The 17,244-nt window shown below is 42.4% G+C and overlaps 1 protein-coding gene across 7 annotated transcripts in view; it reads right to left on the reverse strand.

Moving 5' to 3' along the window:
• CRCP (CGRP receptor component) overlaps positions 1-17,244 on the reverse strand; it is a 47,327-nt gene that overhangs the window by 12,747 nt on the left and 17,336 nt on the right. For 5 of the 7 annotated variants that reach the window (XM_077996659.1, XM_077996656.1, XM_015133381.3 and 2 more), the window contains 3 exons: positions 14,104-14,140; positions 10,981-11,079; positions 8,410-8,504 (listed from right to left, as the gene is read on the reverse strand). In XM_077996659.1, the coding sequence (XP_077852785.1) occupies positions 8,410-8,432 (23 nt within the window). In that variant the 5' untranslated portion in view covers positions 8,433-8,504; positions 10,981-11,079; positions 14,104-14,140. The remainder of the gene's footprint in view (positions 1-8,409; positions 8,505-10,980; positions 11,080-14,103; positions 14,141-17,244) is intronic. The other 2 variants (XM_028845718.2, XM_015133382.3) reach the window with 2 other exon arrangements.

Below are 17,244 nucleotides of genomic sequence, written 5' to 3' on the forward strand. Positions count from 1 at the left end.
GTCTGGAAGGAAAGTAGAGAATGGCCACCAGCTGGGGAGACAAACATGTGGAGAGGCTGAAATTCCAGGAGGGAAGAGTAAAGACCCTCAGAAACTGCTGCCCAAATCTCCAGCAAAGGGTCTCATGTTCCACCGAGACCATGGTGAGGGGAAAGCAGCGGCCAATCGGAAAGGAGATGAGTTCCCATCTGAGAGGTCTCCACGTGAAGAGGGAGAAGAGGGACTGCAAGGACTAAAAGCTGCAGGGGATCTGGTAATGAGAAGACCAGAATTAAGATCAGCAACGACATTCACAACCGCTCCCTGAAAAACTCCAGCTCGAGGTCGAACCACCAAGCAAGTTCCCTGTCCTACATCCAAGGAGCTGAGCACTGCTGTGGTCACGGCAGGCCCCCACACACTGCACACTCCAGTCTGGGGTATTGGGGGAGTTAAGGGGGTTGGGACACAAACATTCCCCTCTGGCTTCAGAACCAAGCCTCTTTCATTGTGTCTACTTTCTCCCCTTGCTTCTCAACTCCCCACACCCTAGCTCTTGCCCAAGTGATCACCAAAACTGTTCTTGCTTCAAGGGCCTGGTGTCCTCCACACATAGTGGCTGCTCCTCGGTCCCACTCCATCCTGTTGGTGGCATGTGACACTGCTGATCATTCCCTCCTTGAAACTGCCTGCCTTCAGGGCTTCCATGACACCTTTCTCAATTCTTTTCTGATCCTTCCAACTCTCCCTTCTTCATCTCCTGGATTTTCTCTTCTTCAGCAAGGTTTAGGCACTCTCATGGTGCTGACTTTCATCCTCTGACCCTCCTACTGACGTCTTCACCCAGGCCTCAAAATCTCAGCTACCACTACAGGCTGTAACCAAGAAGTCCGTGCTTTCTGGAGACAGAGAGAGGAGAAGGACCAGAGAGTAGCAGACCAGAGGCGGGGACGGGCAGTGGGGTGGGCGAGGCAGGGGGAAGTGCACGTGGTTAATGACTATGAAAAAATAGACAGAATCAATAAGATCCAGTATTTGATAGTCCAACAGGGTGACTAGAGTCAACAATAATTTAATTGTACATTTAAAAATAACTACAAGAGTATAACTGGATGTGTTGTGCTCACAAATATAACAAGGGCTGCAAGTTCCCAGAGGAGGAGCCAGGCCCAGCCGCAGTGAAGAAGCCTGCCGCTCCCTCTACTGGCTGTTGGACAACAACACTGCCTGTAGCGTTTGCTCTTGGCAGAGTCATGGAACCAAGCGATTAATCAAAGGGTTGAAGTTAAAAGGTTTAGAAAGTCTTTTAAAAAGATTTTTTAAAATCCTCGATTTTAGGATCACTAATGGAAAAAAGGGAATTAAAATTAATCTTTCTTGAATTCTACAGTCTGCTTTAAATTTATATAGATCACGGCCAATCATGAATCGGCTTGCAAGACAATGCCTATATATTTGTAGGTTTTTTGAACAGTATTTGTCCATACTTACAGTAGAAAAGATGTTAGACTTAGGAAGCAATACATCAGCCCAGACAAAGAGCTGAAAAGAGGCCTTACAAATCAACTGTTAGCACTGCTGCTACAGGAGAAGATGAAGGAAGCCCACAAAAGCTTTTCTCTCTCCACAGATTACAATGAAAAACTTCCAGACAGCTGGGCGCGGCGACTCATGCCTGTAATCGCAGCACTTTGGGAGGCTGAGGTGGCGGATCACCTGAGGTCAGGAGTTGGAGACCAGCCTGGCCAACATGGAGAAACCTTGTCTCTACTAAAAATACAAAATTAGCCGGGCATGGTGGCATGCGCCTGTAATCCCAGCTACTCAGGAGGCTGAGACAGGAGAATCGCTTGAACCCGGGAGGCAGCAGTTGCAGTGAGCCGAGACTGTGCCACTGCACTCCATCCAGCCTGGGTGACAAGAGTGAGACTCCATCTCAAAAAAAAAAAAAGAATCCCCAGACAAAAAACACAAAAATACCTGAGGACTCTGAAAAGCAAACAAAAGCAGGTGGTCTGGGAAGGAAACAAAACCTGAGAACCATCTGGAGTGGAGGATGGATGTGAGTTTCTTGGGGTTTTTTCCCCTCTTTTGTCTCAGGGCCTCAATCCTGGTGCAGCTGTGGTGGCCCCACAGGCAGCTCCAACTCCAGGAGAAATCCAATCTTTCCGGCCAGGAGACTGAGAAAGGCTGGAGACCCAGGAGGAGCTCACAACTCAAGGGCAGCCCCCCAGGCGGGGACCAGCAGCAGGCGTAGCCTGGAAGCCCTCGCTGTCCACAGTGCCGAAGAGTCCTTTTTCCTTTTCCCTTTTCTACTTTCCCTGCTGTGCTCCAAGGACAGCTCTAGTAACAACCATACACAAGCCGGCAGGCAAACCTTTGAGAGACAATCGGAACTTGTGGCTAGAGGACCCAAAGAGGGGTATCATGTGGGCCAGAGAGTAGGGAAGTTCCAGAGAGGAGAGCTACAGAAGGGGACTCCTCCAAATTTGAATATCAATCAACACAAATTCTAGATTCACCTGAGCTATTTATGTGCAGAACAGCACCAAAACAGCAAGCATGGAACAGACCTAGAAGAGCAAAGACCCCGAATGAGAAGGGAGAGAGTTACGCCACCAGTCCAGCCCCATATGCAAACACCCAGAGTGGCAGGGCAACGGTTTCAAAACCAAATAACACTGAAATCCTTGCCCCGGAAGGCAAGACTGACTTGAAGTCTGAACCTAATTGGACTGACAGCCTCCTAAAACACAAACCAGAGTTTAACAGGACCCAGAGTCTAAACAATATAATACTCAAATGCCCAGGATACAATCTACAATTACCCAGATCAGGAAAATATGATTCATTCTCCAGGGAAAAGATAATCAACAGGTGCCAAGCCCATGATACCCCAGATGTTAAAATTATCAAGATTCTAACTATTGTAACAACTGGGGGAAAAGGTAAACATCCCTGAAATGAATGGAATAATACAAGTTCTCAGAAAAGAGCAGAGTTATAACAACCAAATGGAAACTTTAGAACTGAAAAATACCCAAAATGAAAAATTCACTGGTAGGCTTGATAACGGAAGATGCCAGAACAATCTGTGCGTATACAGACAGATCAACAGAAATTATCCCATTAGACTTTGAGGCTGCAGTGAGCCTGATGGCGCCACCGCACTTCAGCTTGGGCAACAGAGTGAAACCCTGTCTCTATTAAAAAAAGAGACAGGAAAAAAAAAGAGAAATTACTCCATTTGAACTACAATTTTTAAGAAAAGGAACAGAGCCTCAAAGATCTGTACAGCAGTATCAGAGGTTTACCAGTTGTATTTTTGGAAGTTGAAGAAAAGGAGGAGAAAGAGATTGGGACAGAAAAAATATTTCAAAAATAGGTGAAAACTTCACAAATGTAGTAAGAAACATAAATCTACATAATCAAGAAGCTCAGCAAAGACAAACTGGGGAAAAAAAGCTGAAACATATCATTATCAAATTATTGAAGACCAAAGACTTAAAGAATCTTTTTTAAATTTAATTTTAATTTTTTTTTTTTAAGATGGAGTCTCACTCTGTCGCCCAGGCTGGAGTGCAGTGGTGCGATCTCAGCTCACTGCAAGCTCCGCCTCCCGGGTTCACGCCATTCTCCTGCTTCAGCCTCCCGAGTAGCTGGGACTACAGGCACCCAGCACCACGCCCGGTTCATTTCTTTTTTTGTATTTTTTTAGTAGAGACGGGGTTTCACGGTGTTAGCCAGGATGGTCTCGATCTCCTGACCTTGTGATCCGCCTGCCTCGGCCTCCCAAAGTGCTGGGATTACAGGTGTGAGACACCACACCCGGCCTAAAACATTTTTTTAGGCTAGTGAAGTGAAGCAGTGAGAGTACAGAGGGGATAAAAAAAAATCTTGAAAGCAGCCAGAGGAAAATGACACATTAGGGTTAGGGTGATAGCAGATTTAAAAATTTTTTTTAATTAATTATTTTTCAAAATATAGAGATAGTCTCACAATGAAGCCCAGGCTGGTCTCAAACTCCTGGCCTCAAGTGATCTTCCTGTCTGAGCCTCCCAAAGGGCTGAGATTACAGGCGTGATCCACTGCATCTAGCCTGATCACAGATTTCTAACCAAAAACTGTGACAGCCAGAAGTCACTGAAATGACATCTTTAAAGTTCTGAAGGAAAAGATCAATCAATCCAGGGAAATTATCCTTCAGGAATGAAAGAAAATAATGACATTCTCGGCCAAATGAAAATAAGAGATCTGTAGCCAGCAGACCTGTTCTCAGAAAAGTGCCAAAGGAAGTTCTTCCTGGTGAAGTAAATGATAAACAGGACACGGGGCACTTCAGAAATAGACAGCAAAAGAAATGATGACATTTTGGGTAGACATAAAAGACATTTTTGTTCTCTTAAGTTCTTTAAAGTATGTAAGAATATAGAGTAAATGTACCCTAGAACTTAAAGTATAATAATAATAATAAAAAGAAGTAAAAAAAAAAAGAAAGTAAATGTTAAAACACCACTAATAGTATGTAGATTATATGTTTCAATGTATGTAGTTTATATGTTATAAATATAACCATAACACAAAAAGAAGGTAAAGAGACCTATATACACTAATCGGTAAAACATTAACTCCGGACTATAAATGGTCAGGCATGCATATTATTAACCCTACTAGTAACCCAGTAGGGATCCCTAGAGTAACTACTAGAAAGTAAACAAAAAGATACAGCCAAAAGGCTACAAATCTTTTTAGCTTTATAGATATAGAAAAAGCAAGTGACAACATTCAACATCCAATCTCAGCAATTTGAACTTCCTAAACCTGGTAAAAGACATCCATGGAAAACCTAAACTAGCATCATACTTAATGGTGAAGGCCAAACTGTATTCCCTTAATATCAGGGACAAGCTGAGGATGTCTGCTGTCACCACTGCTACTCAACATCGTCCTGGAGGCCCGAGCTGGGGCAATGAAATAAGAAAAAGAAGGAAAAGGCATACAGATGAGAAAGAAGTAAAACTCTGTTTGCAAACACCATGACTGTCTGCATAGAAAATCCTAAAGAATACACTAAAAAAGTTCCTGGAACTAATAAGTGGATTTTTCAAGGCTTGAGGGCATAAGATCAATATAAAGTCAGCTGTATTTCTACATCAGCAATCAACAACTGGAAATGAACACCACTTACAATAGCATGCAAAATTATGAAATAGGTATAAATCTAAAAAAATTTGTGCAGAACCTGTATGCTACACTGTTTTCATGGACTAGAAGGTTCAGTATTGGTGGGTTGTTTTTTTTAACCTTTGACTGATCTTAAATTATTATTATGAGTTTTTGTTTGTTTGTTTGTTTTGAGACAGAGTCTCGCTGTGTCACCAGGCTGGAGTGCAGTGGTGCGATCTCAGCTCACTGCAACCCCCATCTCTCGGGTTCAAGTGATTCTCCTGCCTCAGACGCCCGAGTAGCTGGGACTACAGGCGCCCCCGCCAACACTCCTGGCTAAGTTTTTGTATTTTTAGTAGAGACAAGGTTTCACCATGTTGGCCAGGATGGTCTTGATCTCTTGACCTTGTGATCCACCTGCCTTGGCCTCCCAAAGTGCTGGGATTACAGGCGTGAGACACTGCGCCTGGCCAATCTTAAATTATTAATATTGTCAAAATGTCAATTCTCCCCCAAAACTGACCTACAGATGTAATACAATCCCAATCAGAATCTCAGCAGGATTTGTTCCAGATATCAACAAGTCAATTCAAAAATGCATACATAGGCCAGGCACGGTAGCTTACGCCTGAAATGCTAGCTCTTTGGGCGGCTGAAGCAGGAGGATCACCTGAGGTCAGGAGTTCAAGACCAGCCTGGCCAATACAGTGAAACCCCATCTCTACTAAAAATACAAAATTGGGCCTGGGGGCGGTGGCTCACGTCTGTAACCCCAGCACTTTGGGAGGCCAAGGCGGGCGGATCACAAGGTCAGGAGATCGAGACCATCCTGGCTAACATGGTGAAACACCGTCTCTACTAAAAATACAAAAAATTAGCCAGGCTTGGTGGTGGGCACCTGTGGTCCCAGCTACTTGGAAGGCTGAGGCAGGAGAATGGCATGAACCCAGGAGGCAGAGCTTGCAGTGAGCTGAGATCGCACCACAGCACTCCAGCCTGGGCGACAGCGAGATTCCATCTCAAAAAAAAAAAAAAAAAAAAAAATTAATTAATTAAAAAAAATAAAAACACAAAATTGGCCAGGCACAGTGGCTCATGCCTGTAATCCCAGCACTTTGAGAGGTCGAGGTGGACGGATCATCTGAGGTTGGGAGTTTGAGAAAAATCTGACCAACATGGAGAAACCACGTCTCCACTAAAAATACAAAATTAGCCAAGCGTGGTGGCGCATGCCTGTAATCCCTGCTACTGTGGAGGCTGAGGCAGGAGGAATCACTTGAACCTGAAGGTGGAGGTTGCGGTGAGCTGAGATCGCGCCATTGCACTCCAGCATGAACTCACAAGAGCGAAACTCCATGTCAAAAAAACAGACAAAACAAAACAAAAAAAACTGGGCTAGTTTTCTTCTCATGTAAACCCTTGGTCTATGACGTTTTTGATTTTAATAGATTAACTCATTCCAGACCAAGAAAAGGAACTGGACACTACAAGAACTCACAGAATACGATCAAGCCACTTTTGCCTCAAGCAAACAGAAACATCGAAGGACTTCATTGATCAACTTTATAAAAAATACTTTTAACTTGTAAACCCTACTTTTTATTCAATTTGGTCTGAATTCTGGGAGTAGGGGTAATGCGATAGGTCATACAAACTGGGACTCCAAGAAAAGATTATTTATTTTTTGAGATGGAATTTTGCTCTTGTTGCCCAAGCTGGAGTGCAATGGCATGATCTTGGCTCACCGCCAACTCACTGGCTCACCACAACCTCTGCCTCCCAGGTTCAAGCAATTCTCCTGCCTCAGCCTCCCTAGTAGCTTGGATTACAGGCATGTGCCACCACGCCCAGCTAATTTTGTATTTTTAGTAGAGACAGGGTTTCTCCATGCTGGTCAGGCTGGTCTCGAACTCCCGACCTCAGGTGATCCGCCCGCCTCGGCCTCCCAAAGTGCTGGGATTACAGGCATGAGCCACTGCGCCCGGCCAAGAAAAGATTTTTACACCCCATTAAGATGTGCTCCTCATGGCACATGTACACATATGTAACAAACCTGCACGCTGTGCACATGTACCCTAGAACTTAAAGTTAATAAAAATAAATAAATAAATAAATAAAGAAGGAAGGAAGGAAGGAAGGTCTTCTCCTGCATTTACCCAGTCAAACCAGAGTTAGTACTTGATTAATATAATATTTGAATTCTGTCTTGTTTTTTCCCCATTTCTATCACATTATCACATTTCCTTCCTTTCAAAACAATTTAACTTATTTTACTAACATTTTGAGATCAGCTCGTGACATTTAATGTTCTCAATAATTAGAGAAGAATTAATTTCGTTAGCCTAGAATACACTCACTTGTGTTTCTAAATTAGTAAGCTCATTTTCATCTAGATAATGGAAGGCTAGATGGGTCCCGCTTTAAGAATAGAACTATTGGTTCTACCAATTTTGGTTTCGAGGCACTGTGTAGTTAAGAATCAAGTGGCCCTGATCCTCAGCTCTTGGAGTGAAGTGCTCTGTAAAGTTTATCTGAATTGAATCGTTAGGGTAGAGGCAGTGTTAATAATATAGAAATGTTTGGCCCTGTTCACAGTAATGATTAATAAATAAGGTTGCATCATTTATGGCTTCTGGAGTCCAAAAAGGACATCTACACATATTATTTCCATGAAGACACCACCCTTCACCCTTGCCCCAGCCTTGTGAGTTTAGCAGATGATCCTTATCTCAGTGGTAAGGATAATGAAACTCAGAGAGGTCAAATACCTTTTCCAAGGTCATGGTGCTAGTAAGGGGCAGAAAATGGACTAGAGCCCAGGTTCCCCCATTCCAATCTTGTCATGCTGTGGTCAGATGCTAGCAGTTGGGAGTTAGCAGATATAAATAAACTGTATTTTGGCCCATTTGATTGAGATCTCTACCCACGACCTAAATTTGCCTTCTTTTCCATGAGGCATTTCCATTTCCCCTCACCCATCTTTTTTGAGAATGTAAATTATCTCTGCTAATTTTGCCGAATAAGCAGGCACACTAATACAGTATCACTAGGAGAAATGAACTTTCTTCATTGATTTAAAAAAAAAAAAGATTTGTTCCTTACTCTAGTCCCTATGTCTAACTTTCAGTTGTTTCATCTACAATACTATAATCCTCCTTTAAATCCAAACCCAGCTGAGTATCAATACACCGTAGCTTCGAATGGCTTTCCTCAGCCATCATTTCACCATGGGTCACTCTCTTCCTACTTAAGAGATTTACTTACTTGGTCAACTTGTGGCTTTTCATTGCTGTGAGAAATTCCCTGACAATCTCAGGACTCTGGTGCCTGCATGGTGTTTTTGATATGTATTTTAACGTCTGGAAAAAAAGAAAAAAGCCAAGCATAAGACAACCCTGAATGAGAAAAAACAAAGGAAATGGCTGTAATTAAAATTCTAAAATTTTGTTTTTAAAAATCCTGTAGAGGTTGGGCACGGTGGCTCACACCTGTAACCCCAGCACTTTGGGAGGCTGAGGTGGCCAAATCACCTGAAGTCAGAAGTTCAAGACCAGCCTGGCCACCATGGTGAAACCCCATCTCTACCAAAAATACAAAAAATTAGCTGGGTGTGGTGGTGCATGCCTGTAATCCCAGCTACTAGGGAGGCTGAGGCAGGAGAAACACTTGAACCCGGAAGGCAGAGGTTGCAGTGAGCCGAGATTGCACCATAGCACTCCAGCCTGGGCAACAGAGTCTGAGACTCTGTCTCAAAAAAAAAGGAAAGAAAAGAAAAGAAAATCCTATATAAAACAAAGAGGCATTCAGGAGAACCAATCTTGATGTAATTGGAATTCCTGAAAGAGAAAATCAGTAGCTAGAACAGGAAGAATAATTAATGAAATTTTAGAAGAAAATTTTTCTGATTTCAAAAAAAAAAACTCAATCTGACAATTGTGCTATCATATTTTGAACAATTTTTTAAAAGAGGGGGAACCCAAAGAATAAAATAAATTGCCATGAGTCCACATGGATATATATGAGTGAATAAAATAATGGGTAGGAAGAGACAACTTTTACTTTTTTTTTTTTTTTTTGAGACAGAGTCTCAGAGTCTTGCTCTGTTGCCCAGGCTGGAGTACAGTGGTGTGATCTCCGCTCACTGCAAGCTCCACCTCCTGGGTTCACGCCATTCTCCTGCCTCAGCCTCCCCAGTAGCTGGGACTACAGGCACCTGTCACCACACCTGGCTAATTTTTTTGTATTTTTAGTAGAGCCGGGGTTTCACCTTGTTAACCAGGATGGTCTCAATCTCCTGACCTCGTGATCTGCCCGCCTCAGCCTCCCAAAGTGCTGGGATTACAGGCGTGAGCCACTGTGCCCAGCCAGAAGAGACAACTTTTTCTTATGGAAGAATTCTAACTCATATGAGCTGGGTACAGTGGTGCACACCTGTAATCCCAGCACTATGGGAGGCCAAGGAGGGAAGATCACTTGAGCCCAGGAGTTTGAGACCAGCCTGAACAACAAAGTAAAATCTTGCCTCTTAAAATAAAAAAAAAAAATTGTATCTAATAAGCATAGAAAGAATGAGAAAAATTATAAATCACTCTCAGGCAATTGTACCATAGTCATAATTACTGCAGGAAAGATCCACCAATGAGTGCTAAAATTGATGGTTAAAAGCTTAAGGAAGGGTAGGCTGTTTTCATAGCCTCAAAGCATCTCCCACAAAATATTTTTTAATTACTGTGGTGGTTTTAACACACATCCACAAATTCTTTGACATCCCTCCCTTCAAGAGGTGGAGCTTAATCTCCCCCTTCCCCTTGAATATGGGCGGAACTTGGTGAATCCTTTCTAACATAATATGGAAATGAAGAAACAGTAGCTTTACAGTGGAGAAACCGGGCAGATACCATCTTAACCAAATGACCAAAGTTAACAACATTAGCCATAAGAAACATCGACATCATGTACCCCGAGAAATCATGACACAAGAAGGGGAGATCACCTCTGTGGTACTCTTCCTCAAAAGCCATAGGTTCTGTGTAATCATAAGAAAACATCAGACAATCAGAAATCAAGGGACATTCTACAAAATACTTGACAAGCCCTTTAGAAGTGTCAAGGTCATGGAAGACAAAGGAAGAGTAAGGATACAGATCGAATGACATTATGGAGACATGTTAACTAAATACAAAATGGTATCCTGAATTGAATCCTGGAACCCAGAAGACAGCAATGGGAAAACAAGGTATTCAAATAAAATTTTAGCTTAGTTTAGCAGTATGTACCACTGTTAATTTCTTGTTTTTGATCACTGTACCATGGTTATGTAAGATGTTAACATCAGAGAAAACTATGGGAAGGGCACATGAAAACTCCCAGCACTGTCTCTACAACTTTTATGAAAGAGAAAAATGGCTGGGTGCAGTGGCTCACACCTGTAATCCCAGCATTTTGGGAGCCCGAGGTGGGCGGATCACCTGAGGTCAGGAGTTCGATACCAGCCTGACCAACATGGAGAAACCCTGTCTCTACTAAAAATACAAAATTAGCTGGGCAAGGTGCTGCATGCCTGCAATCCCAGCTACTCAGGAGGCTGAGGCAGGAGAATGGTGTGAACCCGGGAGGTGGAGCTTACAGTGAGCGGAGATCGTGCCACTGCAATCCAGCCTGGGTAACACAGTGAGACTTCGTCTCAAAAAACAAACAAACAAACAAAATCAGGTTAGAGTAAAACTATTCAGATCATATAAAAAGTGATCTTGATTTCGGCAGCCAGTCACTGGGAGAATAAACCCCTATCCCTCAGTGGTACTTTAGGTAGGTCTGCCAGAAGCCCAGGCTTACTTCATAGGTGATGGTGTTCAAGTTCTGTTGTCCAGAGCTGTGTTTATTCTTTCCACTTTCTTTACGCTGCTCCTTCAGATCAGTTAGTAACTGAAACACCTAGAAGGAGATACACAAAAGATGTTTATGAATACATTTGAGAAATATATCTATCCAAGGTCAGTGGTTTGGAAGGATAAACAGGAAAGTGTAGTACTTCCTTTCACCCGCCCATTACGCAGCTTCCAACTCTTGGATTTGAGCAAATGAGTCCTAGAGGCAGATGACATTTTAAAAAAATGCTCTTATATAAGCCGAATAATCCAAATTCATTAATTTATTTAAAATATTTCAAGTATTTCCTATCAATATATACATCACTAATCTCCTCTGATCTCAAAAATATAGTATTTGAAAGCAGATTTTCTTAAAACAAATATTTTGCTAAAAAAGAATTATGTGACCAGGCACGGTGGCTCATGCCTGTAATCCCAGCACTTTGGGAGGCCAAGACGGGCAGTTCACGAGGTCAGGAGATCAAGACCATCCTGGCTAACACGGTGAAACCCTGTCTCTACTAAAAATACAAAAAATTAGCTGGATGTGGTGGCACGTGCTTGTAATCCCAGCTACTCGGGAGGCTGAGGCAGGAGAATCACTTGAACCTGGGAGGCAGAGGTTGCAGTGAGCCTGGATGGTGCCACTGCACTCCAGCCTAGGTGACAGAGCGAGACTCCCTCTGGGAAAAAAAAAAAAAAAAAAAAAAGAATTCTGCTTCTCTAGTATAAAAATCTAATATAATGATTTATTTCTGGAAAATAAAAATTTTGAGGCAAGTGATAAGACAGAGTTTACCCCCCCAAAAAAAAGAAAGGAAAAAATGCTACGGATCTTTAGAAGTAAACTCTCCCCACAAGGATAACACATACAGGCATTAGTGCTGGGGGCAGGGGGAATCTCAATCTCATTCCTGTTTTAGAGATTCTACCAGAGAAGTGAAGAAAATGCAGGCTCACACACCATTACTAGATACAATGGAACCCCTTTCGTCTGCTGTTCCTTTCAGAAATAGTGACATGATATCAATGAATGCAATGTTTCCCCAACGGATAAAACACCCAAACACCTAGCAAAGTCCAAACTGGACAAGGAGGCTCCTAAAAGCCAAAGGCTTGGCCAATGACCATTCAACCATTTCCTTCCTGTTCTAAGCTGCAACCATTTACGATTGAGCCTTTAGGGAGGAAAGAACACGGCCAACTGTGTTTATTCTACTACCTTCTAATTTGTGGGGCGGGGTGGGGGGCACCAGGGGGAGGTTTCTTTCTTTCTTTTTGCTGTCTTCAACTCTGGGAGCTTTTTTTGGGGACAGGGTCTCAAAGGCTGTCTCCCAGGCTGGAGTACAGTGGTGATCACTGTAACCTCAAACTCCAGGGCTCAAGGGAACCTCCCCTCTGTCTTCCAAGTAGCTAGGACCATAGTAGGTGTTTGCTACCATGCCCAGCTAATTTTTTTTTTTTTTTTTTTAAAGAGATGGGGGTCTTGGCCGGGCGTGGTGACTCAAGCCTGTAATCCCAGCACTTTGGGAGGCCGAGACAGGCGGATCACGAGGTCAGGAGATCGAGACCATCCTGGCTAACATGGTGAAACCCCGTCTCTACTAAAAAAATACAAAAAACTAGCTGGGCGAGGTGGCGGGCGCCTGTAGTCCCAGCTACTTGGGAGGCTGAGGCAGGAGAATGGCATGAACCCGGGAGGCGGAGCTTGCAGTGAGCTGAGATCCGGCCACTGCACCCAGCCTGGGCGACAGAGCGAGATTCCGTCTCAAAAAAAAAGAAAAAAAAAAAAAGATGGGCTCTTGCTATGTTTCCCAGGCTGATCTCTAACTTATAGCCTCAAGTAATCCTCTCTCCTTGGCCTTCCAAAGTACTGAGATTATAGACGTGAGCCACCGCATTTAACCTACTACCTTCTAGACCTCCTCTGAGTCTTCCTGAGTTTAGACTCTGGCACATGGAAAATTCACAATCAAGGTAGAAATGGTTCTTTCTACACCTAGAGTTAGCCTATCAGATGGTTTTGCTAGTGCCAAATAGGAGGCAAAAATGCTGGAATATCTCCTCTCTTACCAACCTTTTTCCTTCTTTTCCTTTCTCCAGCAATCCCACCCTAAGCCCCAAAAATTCTACATTTCTTAATTTCTACTATTCAGAAAGGTGAGTCAACTAAACTCACTTTTATTTATTTATTTTTTTTAAGTAGGGACGGGGTTTCACCATGTTGGCCAGGATGGTCTTGATTTTCTGACCTCGTGATCCTCCTGCCTTGGCCTCCCAAGTGCTGGGATTATGGGCGTGAGCCACCGCGCTCAAACTAAACTCACTTTCAAAATAAGGATATGAATACCCATAAGACTATTTGCAATGTATAAAAGCATTATAAATATATAAATATATCAAGGGTGATAATTAGGAAAAAGCATAAAAAAGTAATGTGAAATTTTGCAGACAGAAACAGCCTTAAAATACTTTTAGATATTAGACATAGCTTCTATACTATGACTACATCCCAAATGATGATCTAGAATCTTTGAGATTTAAAGAAGGTTGCCACCTCTAAATTAGAGTCTTCCCAGCTTCCCTGAAGTACTATGTATAACGTATCAAGCTTACACTATTCCAAGGTCCACCAGATGGTACCATATGTCTTGTTTTAAAGTGGAAAATCCAAATAAATTCAGTCATTTCTTTTTTCTTTTTCTTTTTTTTTAGACGGAGCCTTGCTCTATTGCCCAGGCTGGAGTGCAGTGGCGCATCTTGGCTCATTGCAACCCCTGCCTCCTGGGTTCAAGTGATCCTCCTGCCTCATCTGGGATACCAAGTAGCTGGGACTACAGGCACGTGCCACCACACCTGGCTAATTTCTGTATTTTTAGTAGAGACTAGGTTTCACCATGTTGGCCAGGCTGGTGTTGAACTCCTGACTTCAAGTGATCCACTCGCCTCAGCCTCCCAAAGTACTGGGATTACAGGCATGAGCCAATGCGCCCAGCCTGAATTCAGTCATTTCTAACCAAAATGAATTTAACAATCTTAGTTACAAAGGGCAAACTATCAGAGAGGAAAATGTAACAGTCCAATTTACCTCATAGTTACTGAGAAGCGCAGAACTGGCATCCTTCCTGAAAAAGAAAAGTAAGCTATCATCAGTCTGCGCTCACACCCCCTTTCTGGGTATCAAATATCTGTAAAAGAATTCCTGTCAAGATGTAGTAGTCCACTTTTTGAATTTAGGGCCTACAACCTAAAATTGAAATTGAGAAATGTCTTAAGTCCAACATGGTTTAGCTAGCTGTGGGCAATTTCAGAGCAGACTTGGGATCAAAGTGCTGTCCCATCACACAGCCATGTCCTCTCCCCATTACTGTCTGCCTCCCATCAGCTACTGACATCCTGGGCTAGCCACGTCCTCCTGCTGAATCAACAGAAATAGGCCACTTAACACTAATGTCACCACTGGGAATTCCAGCCATGGTCAAGTATCCTGCCAAATATCCACTGCGCTCCAAGGGTGTTCACCACCTACATCAACTCAACAGGCAGAGTCAGGGTGGCAAGCAGCGGCCAAAAGCCTGGTTCCCTTAATCCAGGCAATATGCCATCTTTCCTGAGTGAAGAAACACAACGATGTTACATATATTAAATCACAATCAATCCACCCTACAATAGCACAACAGAAAGCATTGTTTCAGCAGTCTGGAGGCAGTGGAGTATGACAAAGAGCATAGTTTTGAAATCAAGACTTGGGTTCATATTCTAGCTCTGCCATTTATGTGCTGTGAGAATTTTAGTTAAGTTAATTACTCCCTAAGTTTTCCTTCTACAATAAAAATGGGATGAAACTAGTATCTAAAAGTATGGCCTGGATTCTAAATCCAGCTCCTGAATTCTTTGGCTGTGTGAATCTGGGCAAGTTACTTAATCTCATTATGTTTAAATTTCCTATCTATGAAATGGCAATTATAGCATCGGCCTTGTAAGACTGTTCACAGGGTTCACTGGAAACATGTAAAGTACCTGGAACATAGTAAGTGCTCAATAAGCGCCAACATTATCATTACCACTACCTGTGCAACTACCACTACCACCAGCTCCTCCTACCTCATCAAACTGTTATGATGAAGTGAGACAACAAATTTTAAAAGTTTAGAATAGTTCTTGGTACTTGTATTAACATTTCCATAATGGAAGACTATTATTTTTAAAAGATGTTATCTCAGCTAATTCTCATTAAAACCTCTCTGACGTAGGAGCTATTCATATGATCCCTACTGTATAGAGAGGAAGCCAAGGTTCAGAAATTAAATAACTTGCTTAAGGTCACACAGTAAGAAGTCTAAACAAAGTGGAAGGTAACTATGGAATTGTGGGAAATGAGACTGGACTGGATGAATGGAAATTCGTAATGCAGAATCCTGAAAAATCAGGTAGAGGGGTCTGCACTTGACATAATGTGCAACAGAGACACCTGTATTTTCTTAAACCAGGAGTGCAGCAAGATGATGCAAATGATGACCCAGGATTTCAAAAGCACGGACCAAACAGAGAGGTGATTTCCCAGCCAATAAATAAAGCAAAACCAACAAGGCTCGACCTAGGCCTTAGGTCATCAGCACAGTGATGTCAGCACTGTAATCAAATCAGCTCTGTGCTACCAGTGATCCAAATGCTACCAGTGATTCAAGCTATGATTTCACAAAAGTTCTGCTTTGCCCAAATGACCACAAACACACTCAGGTCACACAGTATCATATTTGAAAGGAACCTAACACAGGAAGGACAATGCATAATTAGTGCATGTGATGCAGTTCATTTAAAATTGAAAATGACAAGTGAAACCACATGTCATCTTTGCCTACTTAATCAGGAAATCAGCCCACTGGCTTCCTCCTATCTTTGCTTGAAATTGAGTTATAACTCCCTGTGCTCTACACAATATGAGACATTAAGACATCTCTTCCTGGAATACTTGACTGGAGAAAAAAATATGAATGTTATTTCTCTTTGGGGCCAATGGATCCATCCCAGGTGCACTGTTACAACTTCATTTCCAAATCATGGCCCCTTCTCTGTCACTCAGAACATTCCACGCTCTGGGAAATTTGTCCTTAGCCATTCCAAGTTACTACCCCACTAAACAAGTCAATATTGTAATGCAAGAATCCAAAGAACAGCCTCTGCCTCTTCTAGAACAAATATAAAGGAGGAAAACTCTCTTTCACATAAGTTTTAATGAATCTGTGTTTTGGGATCAAGAGAACAATCGATGTTTACACACGTACTGCATTTTGCAGACTCTGGCTGACAGAAGCTGATTTATCCATTGATTTTTATCAGGAAGATAAATTGTTTTTTAAACCCAGCCAAATACTCACAGTATAAATGCCCATGTATGCCAGGCCTTTCTTTATTTAATAAAATGTCAAGAGGTACCTTATCTACCTTTTATGAAGTCCTAAACGAGCTGTATGTATGGGAAATTTTTTTAAAGGCAGTTTTTATTCTTGAGAAGTGACTGTAACCACCACTAAATGACAGATTGTTGGCAACAGGATACGGTGAAACCAGACAGACATCAACTTAATCAAGTTATCCAATTTCACAGCACCAATGATGTGACGCATGAGAAAGACACATCCCTCAGAGTAATCCAGCCCCAAGATGTTTCATTCAAATCTATCCATGGGGATACAGTCAGAGAATTCCAAACTGAGGAACAGTCTTCAAAACAACTGGGTTAGATTCAGACTCTTCAAATATCAATGTCATCTGTCAGAATGCCAATGTCACAAAAAGAAGCTAAGGAAATTTCCAAAGGAAAGAAAATTAAAGAAACATGACAACTAAATGCAATGTGCAGTTCTTCACTGGATCCTGAATTGGGAGGAAAAAGAACACTATTAGGACAACTGAAAAAATATGAGTTTACATTGTTTGTCTTAGTAATAGTAGATAAATTAGCGCTAAGTTTCCTGAGTGTGATAAGGCAATTAGAGCTCCACACAATGCCCTGTTTTTTCAAGAAGGGGTGAAATGATCTGATATCTACAACTCTCTAATGGTTCAGTTAAGTAAGTGTGTGCACCTGTGTATGGAGAGAAAGCTTATGCCTGTGCAAAAGAAATAAGGGAATGCCAGGCATGGGGGCTCACACCTGTTATCCCAGCTATTCCGGAGGCTGAAACAGGAGGAAGCTTCAGCCTGGAGTTTAGGTCCAGCCTGGGCT

The sequence above is a fragment of the Macaca mulatta genome, chromosome 3 (assembly GCF_049350105.2).
Source record: "Macaca mulatta isolate MMU2019108-1 chromosome 3, T2T-MMU8v2.0, whole genome shotgun sequence".
Lineage (NCBI taxonomy): Eukaryota > Metazoa > Chordata > Mammalia > Primates > Cercopithecidae > Macaca > Macaca mulatta.